The sequence below is a fragment of the Melopsittacus undulatus genome, chromosome 7 (assembly GCF_012275295.1).
Source record: "Melopsittacus undulatus isolate bMelUnd1 chromosome 7, bMelUnd1.mat.Z, whole genome shotgun sequence".
Taxonomy (NCBI): Eukaryota; Metazoa; Chordata; class Aves; order Psittaciformes; family Psittaculidae; genus Melopsittacus; species Melopsittacus undulatus.
Window position 1 is genome coordinate 52,225,884 of NC_047533.1, and position 13,757 is coordinate 52,239,640.

Sequence of the window (13,757 nt, forward strand, 5' to 3'; positions counted from 1 at the left end):
TAGTATGGAAGATTTTTTTTTCATAATCAGTGTATTTATATGCTTTGTATGGGCTTTTACCCAAGCGGCCGTAAGAACCACAGTCCTAAGTTTTCAATTTTCCTGAGTTTTTACAAGTGCGTGCAAGGTGAAAACATTTCAGCAACATAAAGGATTCCCCTTGAGCTTTCCAATAGGCCAACATAGTGTATATTACTGTCTTAGGAGTCTGCATTTCCTTATGCTGAGGAAAAGTTGGAACCTGGGTTTGCTGCATCCTGGGGGACTGCTGCCACCCCTTAGCTGTTGGATAAAAGAGAACTTCCTTTTCTGGCTAATGCATAAGAGAAAGCAGTAGTATTTTGTGCCAATACCAACCTAGTATGTATGCCCTGAAAATGAATTCCTAAGGGGAGAACAGCCAAAGAACAATTACTTGGCAGATCCTGCCCTGGAGGCTTGGTTGAAAGTTGAACAGCACAGTTATAGTTTAGGTGCATATTTCTGCCAGTGCGCAGAAGATACAAGGCCTGTGGATTGTTCAAGTATGAAATTCTACATGCCTAAAGGATGAGGTGTGCTAGAGGTCTGTGAACAGAGGTCTGAAATTTGAGTGCTGATATAATGCTTAAACCCAATTCAACTCATCTGGGCTCCATGTTACAGACAAAAACTGAAACATAAAGCTACACAGAAGCTAAATATTACTCTGTCTTTTAAAGTTTATGATGTCCAAACTGTTTTTCATTCATTCTGATGTAAGAGGTTGTGTAATGGTCTTGAGGCAATTGTTTTGCATGTCTTCAAGATTTTAGTTTTAGCACCGTTTACTTTTTCACAGGAAAACCATTGGACTTGGGAAATAAATCTTTGTATGTGTAATTATTGTGTCTGGCATTTGTAATTTTAACTTTGGCATGAAGCTAATTCAGTTGCTGAGCCAGCTAACTTCAACAGCAAAATACTAATGCCATCTATTAGCATATTTATCAAAACTTTCATGCTGAGAGAAGCCTGTTCAGTTAAGACCTGTGTTGACTAAATACATTAAAGTCTATTTTATTAAAGTGAATTTGTATTGAGGAGCTGAGAAAGATGCATGTAGTCATATGGCAAAGTATAAATTAATGAATCCTTTGCCATATTTAATTATCAGTTAACAATAGGCCTATTGGCAAATTGAAATTGATACAAGTATGTAGTTCTTTGCTGAAGCCAGGTACTACCTACTTGAGGTAGCTGGATTGTCTGGTACTTGCAGATGGTGCAGTTGTTCAGAGGCAGATCACATCTGGATGTTGGCATGGCATGGTATGGTTTTAATAGAGTGCACATGATGATACATAATTTCAACAGTGATATAGTTGTGTAGGTATTCACAGTGAAGCTGTCATTTGGTATCTGCTTTGGTATCAACTGAATTTTTAGCATTGGAATCCAAAACTTCTCTTCTGCTTATCAAGAGCCAGGGAAGAAATCACACCCTCAAGAACTCTCATTGTCAGATTCAGGAGCAGCTTGCGTTTGAAGAGTTATTTCACAGCCATTCACCTAGAGAGCTTTCCTTCTCGGTGTACATCTAAACAGTCAGAGTTGGAACTCAGCTTTGATCAGGTGATGAATTCTTAACTCTGGTGGCACTGAGTTCTCATTGGATTTAGGTCTGCTTGAAGGCTATTTAAACTGGTTTATGGTATGAAGTTTGCCAGTGTTTAGAGAGTGGTGCAAGTCTGAGAGTTGTTTAAGGAAGCCTTCTTTGAAAGACACAGAGTTTTAGTAGAACATAATACTGTATTTGGCATCATGCTCAAACATGGATTTCCTCATAGAGTCTGTGTTTGTAGTCAAATAAGCTGTGTTCAGTGTTTTTAGAGGCAGAGCAAAACTGTATATTTAAAGGTGAATCTGAAATTATTGAAAGAATGTAAGTTGTTTACTATCCTCAATTCCAGGATATATTTTTTAAGCAGTTCTGACTGTTAGGGCATGTTGAGACAGCTTAAATTCCTTCTGTATTCCATACCTCAGAGCTTCCCGTTGGCTGTCTCTAGACTTTCAAAAGCACTTATTCAGTAGGAAGCCCTAGGGCCAAAAGCTTGTGAGTATAGTGTTTAGAGCCCAAGGGGTTTAAATACAAAAGTTAACCTTAGCTCAGGAAGGCCAGGCTCTTTGTCAGTGGCAAGGGGAGGATCCTGTTCTTACCCTTGCAAGTTTCAAGTAGGCGATCAGAATTGCCCATTAAGGCTCTCTGAGCTAAAATTAACTTTTTTGAGTTAATCCTTCTTACTCTACTGGTCTTAGGGAGCACTGGAAATTACAGACTGTCAATTGATTATATTATTTATTAACATTAAAGTACAGAAGATGCTTAGAAGCTTTCCAAAATTTTATCTCAAGATACTCAAGGACATCAGTTTTACCCTCGCAATTTATGTGTCATAGTTAATAGAAACATAATTTCTATTATGACTTTTCTTTCTTTTATTTTAGCAGATGGACCGTATCTTCAAATCATAGAACAGCCAAAACAGGTAAGAAGAGCACTACATTTTGAAAATCTTTAAGGTACCTAAGTCACTATGTTCAGCTTTAAATAAAATTATGGCTTAAGATGAGAAAAAGAGAGTATTGGTGAGGTTGAACTCTCATAACAAATGTGGCAATAAACCATGATCCGTTTTTCCTCTCCCTTTTGTAGTTAAACTGTTTCCTGTTTTGTCCTGTTTTCATCTTTGTGTCTCTCTGGAAGTGTAATAAGACAAAAAAAACCCAAACCCCAAAAAACAACAAAATCAAAGACCCAAACCAGAACTGAGAGTTTTACACAAAAGTCTTTTTAAGTACACACTCTTCATCTTAGAATTGGCTCTTACAGTACCCCCCTGTACTTTGAAACTTAAACGATTAGACCAAATGTGGAAAATTTTCAGAATTTGTTTCATGTTTCTTGAAACACAAGAAAGAAAAACCAGCAACGTTACACGCTCTTCCCAGGTTATGAGAACTTTTGACTTGTGCTTTGTCATGGCAAAGAAATTCCGTTGTCCTGTGAGATTCCTTTCATCACAGTTGCTGTTTTGAATAACCATGATAAATACTTGAATGTGGTTTTTTTTCTGTGACAACAGAGTGTCTGTAACAAACACTCACTTGTGCTCCTCTGACAGTATAAAAGTCATCCCAATGCACGGGTTATCTTTCATTCAACTGAGGTAGAAGTAGCTGGGTGAAGGTTGCCCTGAAGTACACCAGGGTATCGTTCCCCTTTTAGCTGGTGCCCTCAGCAATTACAATTCACCCTAAAGCTATTACAGTATGGAGACCTTTTTTCTGCCTCTCTTGATCAGTTGCATAAAATTCTACCTTATGGAGCTGTTCCATAACAGTAGAGAGGGGAAGAGGGTAACTGAAAGCTGTTCCATCCTTCCTTTGGTCTTCTGCAGAAACATGCCACAATCCAGCCTTCCTAGCAGGAGACAGTAGAGAACATTTATTTCATCCACAGATGAATCGGTTTTGTGCTTGAGCATCCCTCCAGGAATAAGGACACTTCACCATCATAGGTGAAATAGCAGTGCACTGTGAACTCACAAGAATATGCTCCCTCTTCCATGTTCCTTTCCTTCATCCCAAATCAGGCTGTGTCTTTGCATGGTGCAGTCTGCAGTGTGCAGTACCTAAGGAAAAACCATTGTTTCCATGCATAACTTCTCAGCAAGTAGGTCCTATAGTGGAGTAACCGTGTGACAAGCTGGGCAATGGATTATAACAGGGTGATGAGAGATCCATCAGCAGAGTGGTGCTTGTGATCATTTTTGGAGCAGAGACAGCTGGGGGGGAGTAAGACTGTATGTAGAAAACAGAGCTAGGATAGCAAAGGCAGTAGGCTGAGGAAGGCCACACAGATGACGGATCTGTTGGATCAAAGACATCGAGGTGAAGAGAGACTAGGTTGTCTCATGCACAGTGACTGCAGAGGTTGCTTTGCTTTTTGGACAACTTGAGTTTGAGCTCTTTGTAGCTGGGCACTTTCAGTATAGTCAGTTTACCATAGGAAGGCAAATACATGCTTAAGGATGAATACATTGTCTGGTGATTATAGAATCATAGATACCTGGATAGAAATTAGATCTTTACATTTGCCTGGAAAACATGCTCTTAAACTGAAAAGACTGTGAAGAGGTAGGTGTGGAAGCTAATGATCACAGAGTCATTTTTGAACTGTGTCATCTAATACAGACTTTAAATCCAGAGTTGTCTACTATTATAAAGGAGCTGAATGATTTTTGATTAAGAATACAACACTAACTGGCACCGTTTGGACTTGCTTTAGGAGCCCTTTATAAGATCAGGATTTTGCTAGAAATTGGACAGACTGGGGAGCAGATCTGAAAGTGTTCAAAGTCAGGGGCCACAAGAAATAATATAGTTAAGTAGACTTAGAGTAACCAAGTACATGTGCTTAAGAATTACATCTTTTGTGCCTTTTAGATTACCATGTGAAGTAAAGGGAGTATTAGTTCCTGTAAATAAAAATGCAGTAAATGGATAGCTGTACTCTAGAGTGGTTGCTAATACCCTGCAGTTTCCTGAAGTGTATTCGAACATCTATTTATGTAGCTGAGTTGAAAAACCAACCAAAGTCCCCTGAAGCTTTTGTGCTGTTTCTGGACTCTGCTTGAAGATACAGCTTTCACATGCTCACTCTTCCCAGATGAAGAAGCATTTCTGTTTCATCCTTGTTCTCTTCTTTACAATGCTTTGGATTTCCTTGGTTTTTATTGGCTTCAGTTTTCCCTACCTAGCAGCAATTGTGGGAGAAAGTTATCTGCTCTTGCATTCTCTGTGTGCAAATTTTTGTTTTGTCTTCAGAGTATAAATAGCTCTCTGCTTCAAAATATCTTCACTTACTGAAAGAAAAAATCTGGGTTGCTGCTGTCCATAGAGGTGAGAATAGAACAGTCTCTCCAGGGCACAGTTCAATGGTGCTTTGTTAACCAGCACTCGGACAGCATTTCAGGGGTGAACAGATACAACTTTTCTGTTTGTGGGTGATTTGGGAAAACTTTGTTTGTGTGTGTGTGCACTCATGTGTCCTATTTTGTTTTAGTTTTGTTCTAAACAGCTTTCAAGTTTCTTTTCCTTTATTTTCACAGAGGGGGTTTCGTTTCCGATACGTATGTGAAGGGCCTTCACATGGTGGGCTTCCTGGTGCTTCTAGTGAAAAGAACAAGAAATCATACCCTCAGGTCAAAGTAAGTACATAAATAATTAATTTTGCAGCTGAATGCATGTGTCATATGTATGTGTATAGGATCTTGCTGAATATCAACATGAATTTGAATGAAATTATTCAAGACTGACTGCGTTTCAATCTCAACTTTCAAAATGCAATTGATTTTGAAAAAGAAGTTGTCTTCATATTTTTTGAATGATTTTGGCACAGTGTTTATCTGCCAGCAGTTGAGCAGTAAGCTGTCCTGCACTTAGCACCTTACTGCCCTTCTGCATGCTGAGGGAACTGATCCTTAAGATGCAGTTTAGCGTAAAGCAAGGCCCCTGAGATGCTCCATTACTCCACTTCTAGCACATCGCTAAGCTTTAGCACGAGTCTGGTCTGTTACTCCACTTCACTCTAAGATGCTGTTTACCAAGTTTTCCTTCTTTTTCTGTTCACATTACTCCTTATTCAATATCTCTAGGACACTCAGTTCTTAAGGACTGAATTCCTATAAAGTCAAGAGAAAACTTGTCATTTTAACAGTAGCAGCATTATGTTCAGATGTTCACTGAACATTTTTGGGGGATTTTTTTTTCCCCTGGAAAAAATTCAAAGATACTAATCAAAGAAACAGTCTGTGCTAGTACAATATAACAGTGGTGATTAATCATTAGAGGGTTAGAGACAAGCTGTCTTTACCTATGGTTCTTGCAGCAAATTCTTTTTCCGTGGAAGTGGGGAAAAAAGATGGAGTCTCTTTTAGTATTTCTTTAACTTAATGGAAGTCTTAGTTTTGTATTACCTCTTTGAACTGTTGCACTAGAGATTGTTTCATGAGGATCAGGGTTAATGTATTTTAATTCTGGTGTTATCTCTTAATGTATTTAAATTCTGGCGTTATCTCTTACTCTCTCCTTTATGGGGAGAGAAAGGGAGAGAAGGGGAGGGAAGAGTGGCAAGCAGTCAGCCTCTGTCTTGCTCTGTGCCACTCCTCAGCTTTCTCAGCAGTACATGTGTAGTTCTTACGCAGTTCTTGAGAAAGGCTGGAGTTTGGAACAGTTGCATCTCCATAATGAATCAGTATGAGCATGACTCAATGGAAAATAATCAGCATTGGCTGAGATAGCCTAAGGTGTTAATCTTGTGAATTGAGAAGAGGCTGGGAAACCTAAGTTTACATAGCCTTTCAAAACCCCGATAAAAACTTACTAGCCCACACAAAGGATCTGCTTGCTTTCCCCTATCCAGTTGTGATGGTAATGGTGAACCAATGAATTAAACTTTGTTTTTATCTTCAGATATAATTTATCTCAATTGATCCAGATCTTTGGATTCCAATCCAATCTGCATTGATAATACAAATGGTACTTTATAAAAGTGTGGTGGGTCACACAATAGCATGACAAGGAGATACGCAGTGAGGAGTTATACAGGAAATGGAATTTTTCTGTGAGTAAACTAGAAAGCAAAGTGATGTTTGGCTTTCCATCAAACCTTCTGTTTTCATTGATAATCAGATTTTAATTTCATCTAAAGCTTACACATGCGCGCACATACACGTGTCCCCCTTTCCCTCCCTCCCTCTTGTCCTACTGTATGCATCTGGGTTTTTTCTAGTACAGATCCCCACATGGCAACACCTGCTGGGAGAGGCTGGCAAGGGAACACAACAAGTAAATTCCTCAAGGCCATTGCTTGTTAGTGCCTGTTCTTGATTTAAGTGATGCCAGTAAAGACAGAAGTGTTTCACACCTTTTCCTGTAAGTCTCTTCTATGTTTTGTCAAAGGTGCTCACCTTGTCATAACTGAGGTGAGCACAATTGAAGATTGCTATTTTATGTTGCATTAGGGTTTTTTGATTTGATGTGGGGATTTTTTTAACTCTTGTACTTAGAATTTCACTATAAAACCTCCATTAGTTGATGACAGTGCTGTGAAAGGACAGTAGCATAAACTTTGTGCTGTAAAAAGGAGATTTTGTGATAGATCTTTACACCTTGGCCATGGTGTAGTCAGTGCATCTACCATTAGCGTGTCTTCTGCTTGGCCAGCTCTGCACAGAAAGCTGATATAATTTACCAGTAGCTGCCATGGGATATCCTGAAAATAGACGTATTTAAGTGCACATAAAAGCATCCTTAAAGTGTAGCTGAGCTGGAACACATAAAGATGTCTTTCATTTCTGGGCTGGGATGCTGAAGACTTTCCTGTGTCTCTAAGCAACATGTTTTGGTAGTTAATCACATATTTAACCACCTCCTATATAGTGTATTATGAGATGGTGTAGGTCAGGTGTTAATGTAGCAGTTCTATAATGCCTGTCTTTACACTTTAGGCAAATCTGCATCTATAATAATTGAAATCAAAGCTCCTGAGCTTCTTGTTCATCATTAACTTTTTGTCCAGGGGAGCAATCAATAGTTTAAGAAGAAAGAATAAAACTCTATTGTCTAGTATTATCACCAGCTTCCTTAACTGACTAAAATGTTATTCATAATTTGCTTGGGTTTATGTATGTGAAGAACTGTGAGAAAACTCACACAGAAAATATCCACTGGCCTTCTTATATGTTTACCTTGTGTGTCATGATCTTACATACTGGTGTTAGTGTAGGCAAACTCATGTTTTGCACTGAAGTACTTGATCCAGTTCTGGGTGTGAAAAGAATTTGCTCAAAATAGTGGTGTGAAGGATATGTCCTGAATTTTCATCTCCTTGGGGGCAAATCTCTGTGGGTGGCTGTGAACTCAAGTTCCCTATTCTCTGTGAGCGGGATGCAAATCAGCTCCAGCCCAGAGACTTGAGTAAGCGATTGCACGGAGTTGTGCCTGAGCTGATGAGCACCATCTCTCTGCCAAAGAGTTTGGACATTATGCAGTTCAGTTTGTGGATCAAAGCTTCATACCAGTTTAAGGAGCCCTGAACCCAGGTACCTGAACAGGAGAACTGCCCATCCAGTCATATCCTGGGGCTATCCTATATTATACCTCAATTTGGAGATAAGCATTCTCATTGAAATTGGGGATTTCAGCACATACTTCAAGTTCAGGAGGGGAATTTATGAAAAATTAGTCAAGTTACTTTGTTGTGAGCCTTCTTGATGAAGAAAGGAGCAGCATATTTGCTTTTTTGCGCCTGCAGGAATTAAATCGTAGAGTGATAGATCACTGATTACAAGTTAAAAATTCATTTAACAGCTGAATTAAGGAAATAAACACTAGACAAGAATGAGCAGACTTTCTATTATAAATCTTCACCCTTTTAACCTGCACTGAACCAAATTCAACCAAAGTTAAATTCAGTAAGATTTGTGCTTTTTACTGTTATGATTAATTTGGCTGAATATTAATCACTGCATCTGTGTAGCTGGGATCCTCAAAGAGAGCACGTAACTATTTTTTTGGCATGAGGGCAACCTCATGTTCAGAGGATCAGATCTTCAGCTCCCAGTATTTTAAGTTACATTGCTTATTCTTAGACCTCTAAGTAAGCATTCAGTTGCCAAAACGATTTGTACCATGTCTGAAATATTGTCCTAAACCAGCAACTGAAAAAAAAAATGATGCTGCTCTGTGAAAACATACTGTTTATAAAGAGTGAGTGATGTCTTGTCTGTGAAACACTTATTGTAAGTGTGCATTGAGGGCAACACTAGTCACACTCTGAATGTTAGGCAGGATTGGGGATATAGTTGCTATAACAAAGTGACTGGAAGAGAAGCAGGTATTCTTGTAGTTGCTGGCTTTGTAGGTTTGACGTGGTCTTTTCCATCAATTTGCTTTCTGTTCATTGACCAGTTGGTTTCACTTCTTGCTTGTAAGAGTAACTGGAAAAAACATCATTGAAGTAGGAAAATGTTCTTGTAAACCTTTTGTAAAGTTTCAGAAATTATAAAAAATGGTCTGGGGTCTGGTTTGCAGAAGGATGTGAAATAACTGAACAAACTTTCCGCTTGTCTTTTGAAATCAACTCAATTTCAAGTTCACAGGGTCCTTTTAATCTCTCAGACAAATCTCTCTCAAACAGAAAAAAGCAGATAAATGTGAGCCTGCAGCATTTTAACTTTATCAGATTAGATCAATTGAAAGCTGCTTTAGTACAGGATGCAATCAAGTATTACAGCTATGCTCTTCCCAGGAACTCCCTGTTTTCTTTTTCTCCCCTATGTGTAATTTGAAGTTCGGTAGCTGTTTTTTTTCTAACATCACAGCTCTGATTTTGAGCAGTACAGCACCTTCATGCTATCTCCCTCTCATGCTGAGAATATGTTTTTGTGTCAACACTGTAGCCCTACCTCTATATTGACATTCAGCATTGTTATATGCCATCTACCTTTTAATGTCTTTGACAGTGGTTTTTAAATTCTTGCATAAAAAACTATCACCTTTTATGTATCTTAGTGCCAGAATAAATTATTCTGAAGAGTAAATTGTTCTGAAATTGTGGCATTGGATGATTCACATATACTGAAAATTATTTCAGACTTAATTTATGGTACATAAGGATATTTAAGTACTGAGGCTATTTTGTGGGGCACTGAGATAACGTGGATGTCTCAAAATCAAGTGGGAAGGTCTGTCTGTAAGAAATACAGGTAGGAAATTGTTCAGGAACATTCTGTAGCTTTTGCTGCACAGGACATCAGACTGGATGACAAAAACAGTCCCTTATTGCCTTGTGACCTACATAAGGTATTACATTTTAAGAACCCTTTTGTTCTTTCCCCGAGAGAGACTACAAAGATCATGCTGAGCTGAGTAACAGGGGCAGATTACAATCTGGTTACCACTGCAGTTACATGTTCTGCCTTCAGTGGCTGGAAAGTCCTTGACGTGCTGTAGTTCTACCTATGGTTTCACTGTGGTTTCTACAGCTGATGCAGGATTGTCTTGAACTTTTCTGATGCGATACTAGAACATGCGTGTTACTCATAATGAATATAACACTATAGACATGCTGGGAACTTTATAGGAGGGAAAGGCTTGTTTAGTGAGACATTAAAATGATTTTTTAAAGCCTCCTTCTTGAAAAGTTAATGGTAGTAGTGGTGGTGACATGTAGCACCAAACACCATCATTTTTATTTTCAGATGAATTTGTGAAAGTTTAATAGGGATCCCTGCTTTATCTCACTGGTGGTAAATGATGGAAATGGTGAAGCAGTGATTATTCTGCATCTCTCTGTTGTTTCAGTCCAGGAAGGATTACAATTTGGAAACAGGAGGGAAGCATGAGTGCCCCATGTTTTCTATGTTAGAAACCAGCACGTGCAAAATGCAAGTTACTCCAGTATTACACAGTTAACTAGCAGGCAGTGAGTAATGAGAGGACTTATGCACACCTGTTCCTTCTGGAACAGCTTTCTCATAGTTGGGATTTTTGGTTTTGCTTTTAGCAGTGAATAGGAAAGTGGGAGGGCACGTGTTGTACGTATGCGGAGTACTTCAGCTGTGATGGAATGGGTTCAAGAGAGGGGTTAACTGGAGTGAAGGAAGCTAGCAGGACTTAGTAATGTGGTAAAATCATGGCAATCCCTGGTTATCAGGATTTTATCAACAATATAACCTTGGGTATTCAGTTCATCACAGTTTCATCACTTTAATGTTTATCATGATCCTTTAATACCTTGGTTGATTAGATCTGTTAGCTGCTGTAATACAAAGAACTTTGCCCAAGGCAAATTGAAGGAAAAATTAGAGGAGGAGGGAAAAAACCCAACATGGATAAAAGGGTTAATTAAGTGAATTGGAAGGGAAGGTAATGTTTGCTTTTTTAAAAGTGGGGTAGTATTATAGTCAGCACAATCTGACAGTGGTACGTAACCGATAAGTGACTTAAAGAATATTACTTGTGAGGGAAAAAAATAAAGTTCTAAATAATGCATATAAAGCAAATCATTTACTAATACGGTATGTCATTAGTAATTTTGGGTTTGTTTTGGGGTATTGTTTGACATAACAATTTTAAAAGCCCTTAAAAAGTGTATGGTGATTAGAAATAAAGGAAAATGTGTTCATGTAGCGTATTGAACTAATAGAATACATATAAATATGAAATTAATGCACTTTAAAACCTTTACCTGAAAAGTCATTGTAATGGGACCAAAATTTTTAAAAGAATCGTAATATTTAAAACCGCTTGTTTTCAAATTGGGCAAGTTTTTTTTTTTCTTAAATACGTACATTTTCTGTATGCGTTTTATGTGTAACAATGTTAATTGTGAATTCAGTGTCCTAACTGAAATTTAAGGAGAGCAATGTGGAGTTACTGGCCAGAGTGTAAAACCCAAGGTTCATGGTTTGGAAAATAGACGGTTGTTTTCCTTTAGCTTTGTTTTATTTCTTAGCTTTTTGGTCATTTCTCCTGCCATTTAGTATGTCAAGCCTAATTGTTGGCTTTTCTTTGTGATGAGCTGGTACAATTAGTTCGTATTTCATGAGGAAACACATACACACTTCTATGTAAGTTCAGTTTTGCTTTGCTGACAGAAGACGCTCAGCTGGAATCATTGCTTGTTACACTAAAAAAAAAACAAACAATCCCACTTTTTATGTATTATTTACAGATCTGCAATTATGTTGGACCCGCAAAAGTAATCGTCCAGTTAGTTACTAATGGGAAATACGTCCACTTACACGCTCACAGCTTGGTGGGTAAATTTTGTGAAGATGGAGTGTGCACTGTTAATGCAGGACCTAAAGATATGGTTGTAGGGTAAGTCTGTGAACTCATTTGTAAAGCTGGGCTAAAGGAAGGAGAATCAAATAATAGCACTGTAAGAAGCAATACAAAAGTACTACTAAGAGGCGGCTAACTGGTGTTCATGCTCTGATCTGTGTTTTGTTTGTATCTTAAATAGAAAAATAAATGGGATGTCTGTTTACCTGTGCAGAATTTGCCCTAAGCAAGCTAAATAAGTGTAAGCAAATAATTTTCACTTTAGAATTTGTAGGATTTCAGTCTCTTGGTATGCAGTCCAATTTGTATCCTAAGCCCGGTCTTTCAAATGTAAGTAGTTTTGATCAAAGAGAAAGACTGTGAAATTGCTTCTGTTACCGTTTTGATTCATATTTTGCTTTTGCTGAAATCTGCTAATAGGAATATAGCGAAAAGCATTAGGAAAATAGGGCTAGTAAATTTGAAATTAATGCAAGACGTGTATAAACATGAAAATACTAAATGAGTCAAACTTTTTAAGTTTAAAGCAGTAAGATTGTAGTGAAATTGTAGTAGTTCTGTTATTTAATTTAAAAGAATAATTGGTTATATCAGTAAATGAAGCTGAGGCTTCTGTCTACATTTTCAGGCTTAGATCAGGTTTCATACTGGCTGTGAGTTTTAGTTCTGTGATCTCAAGAATGTCTTTGTTGGTGAAGAAGAAGAAGTTTAAAAACCTGAGAAGGTTGGGAGAGAGAGAGATTCTTTTAAACTGTAACTTTTGATGTCCAAGCCCAGTGCACTGACTTTACCAAGCACAACAATTTAAATAGCTTTATTTGAAATGCTCCTTTTCATCTTGAAAAGTTTGGCTCATTTCCTAACCTGTCTTGTTTTTCATCAGATGTTTAGAAACAGCTCTCCTATCCTCAATTGACCCACGTGAAAACTGAGTTATTGTTTTGTTTTCATAGTTCCAGATCTAATTGATTTTTAAACATGCCAGGAGATTTTTACAAAAGTACATTTTGTTATTATGGAAGTTTACATTCAAATAGGTACCTGAAGTGTCTTGCTGAATGTCCAGGGCCATGCTTAAAACATTTTCCTTTGGAAAACCTTGCACTGTTTTCAGCTTTTTAGCTTGGTCTCCAAATCATTTTGAACAAGATGGAGCTTATTCTAAGCAGTTGTTCTGTATAACAGACATATAGAATGAAATATTAATGTCATTGCCAAGACAGAGCAAAGTGTGACAGCCAGATTTTCAAATGTTTTTAAGTTGCTTCCACAGTGTAAGTCTGAAACCTTATACTTACTGCTTATGCCATGGGAAAAACCCAAGCACACATACAGTTGCTGCCATATAACGGTGCACATTTTATGTGTTTTGTAAGCTTGTATTTTTCTTACTGGAAGATTTGCCCTCAAGAATTAATAGTGCTTAAGTAAGCCTACAGAGTCTGCCCATTGACTTCAGTTGTGTAGCTCCCTCTGGTAAGAGAGAGAGTGCCTGCGGCAGGTTTGGCATAAAGAATTAATAAAATGTTTCCCTTGATCAAAACTTGGCAGGTTTGCAAATCTTGGAATACTTCATGTCACAAAGAAGAAAGTGTTTGAAACTCTGGAAACACGCATGATAGATGCTTGCAAAAAAGGATACAACCCAGGACTCCTGGTGCATCCTGAACTTGGCTATCTGCAGGCAGAAGGATGTGGAGACAGACAGCTAACTGGTATGTAGAACTGATGGCCTGGGTTTAATAGGTCTTTTAATAGTTTTTTAGTACAAAAAGGTTTAGCTTCTGAAAACACAGATTCTCAGAGAAAGACCTTTGATAGGAAGACAACCTGTGGCCGTGTACTTTAAGAGGTGGTGTGTTGTTGCTGTGTTTTCAAGA

General features: G+C 38.1%; 1 protein-coding gene across 2 annotated transcripts in view; it reads left to right on the forward strand.

The window, feature by feature from the left end:
* The window catches only part of NFKB1 (nuclear factor kappa B subunit 1), a 64,449-nt gene that overhangs the window by 18,747 nt on the left and 31,945 nt on the right, over positions 1 to 13,757 (forward strand). Inside the window, exons 4-7 of one of the 2 annotated variants that reach the window (XM_034064533.1) lie at positions 2,470 to 2,510; positions 5,136 to 5,234; positions 11,765 to 11,913; positions 13,429 to 13,592. In XM_034064533.1, the coding sequence (XP_033920424.1) occupies positions 2,470 to 2,510; positions 5,136 to 5,234; positions 11,765 to 11,913; positions 13,429 to 13,592 (453 nt within the window). The remainder of the gene's footprint in view (positions 1 to 2,469; positions 2,511 to 5,135; positions 5,235 to 11,764; positions 11,914 to 13,428; positions 13,593 to 13,757) is intronic. The other variant, XM_031048598.2, reaches the window with a different exon arrangement.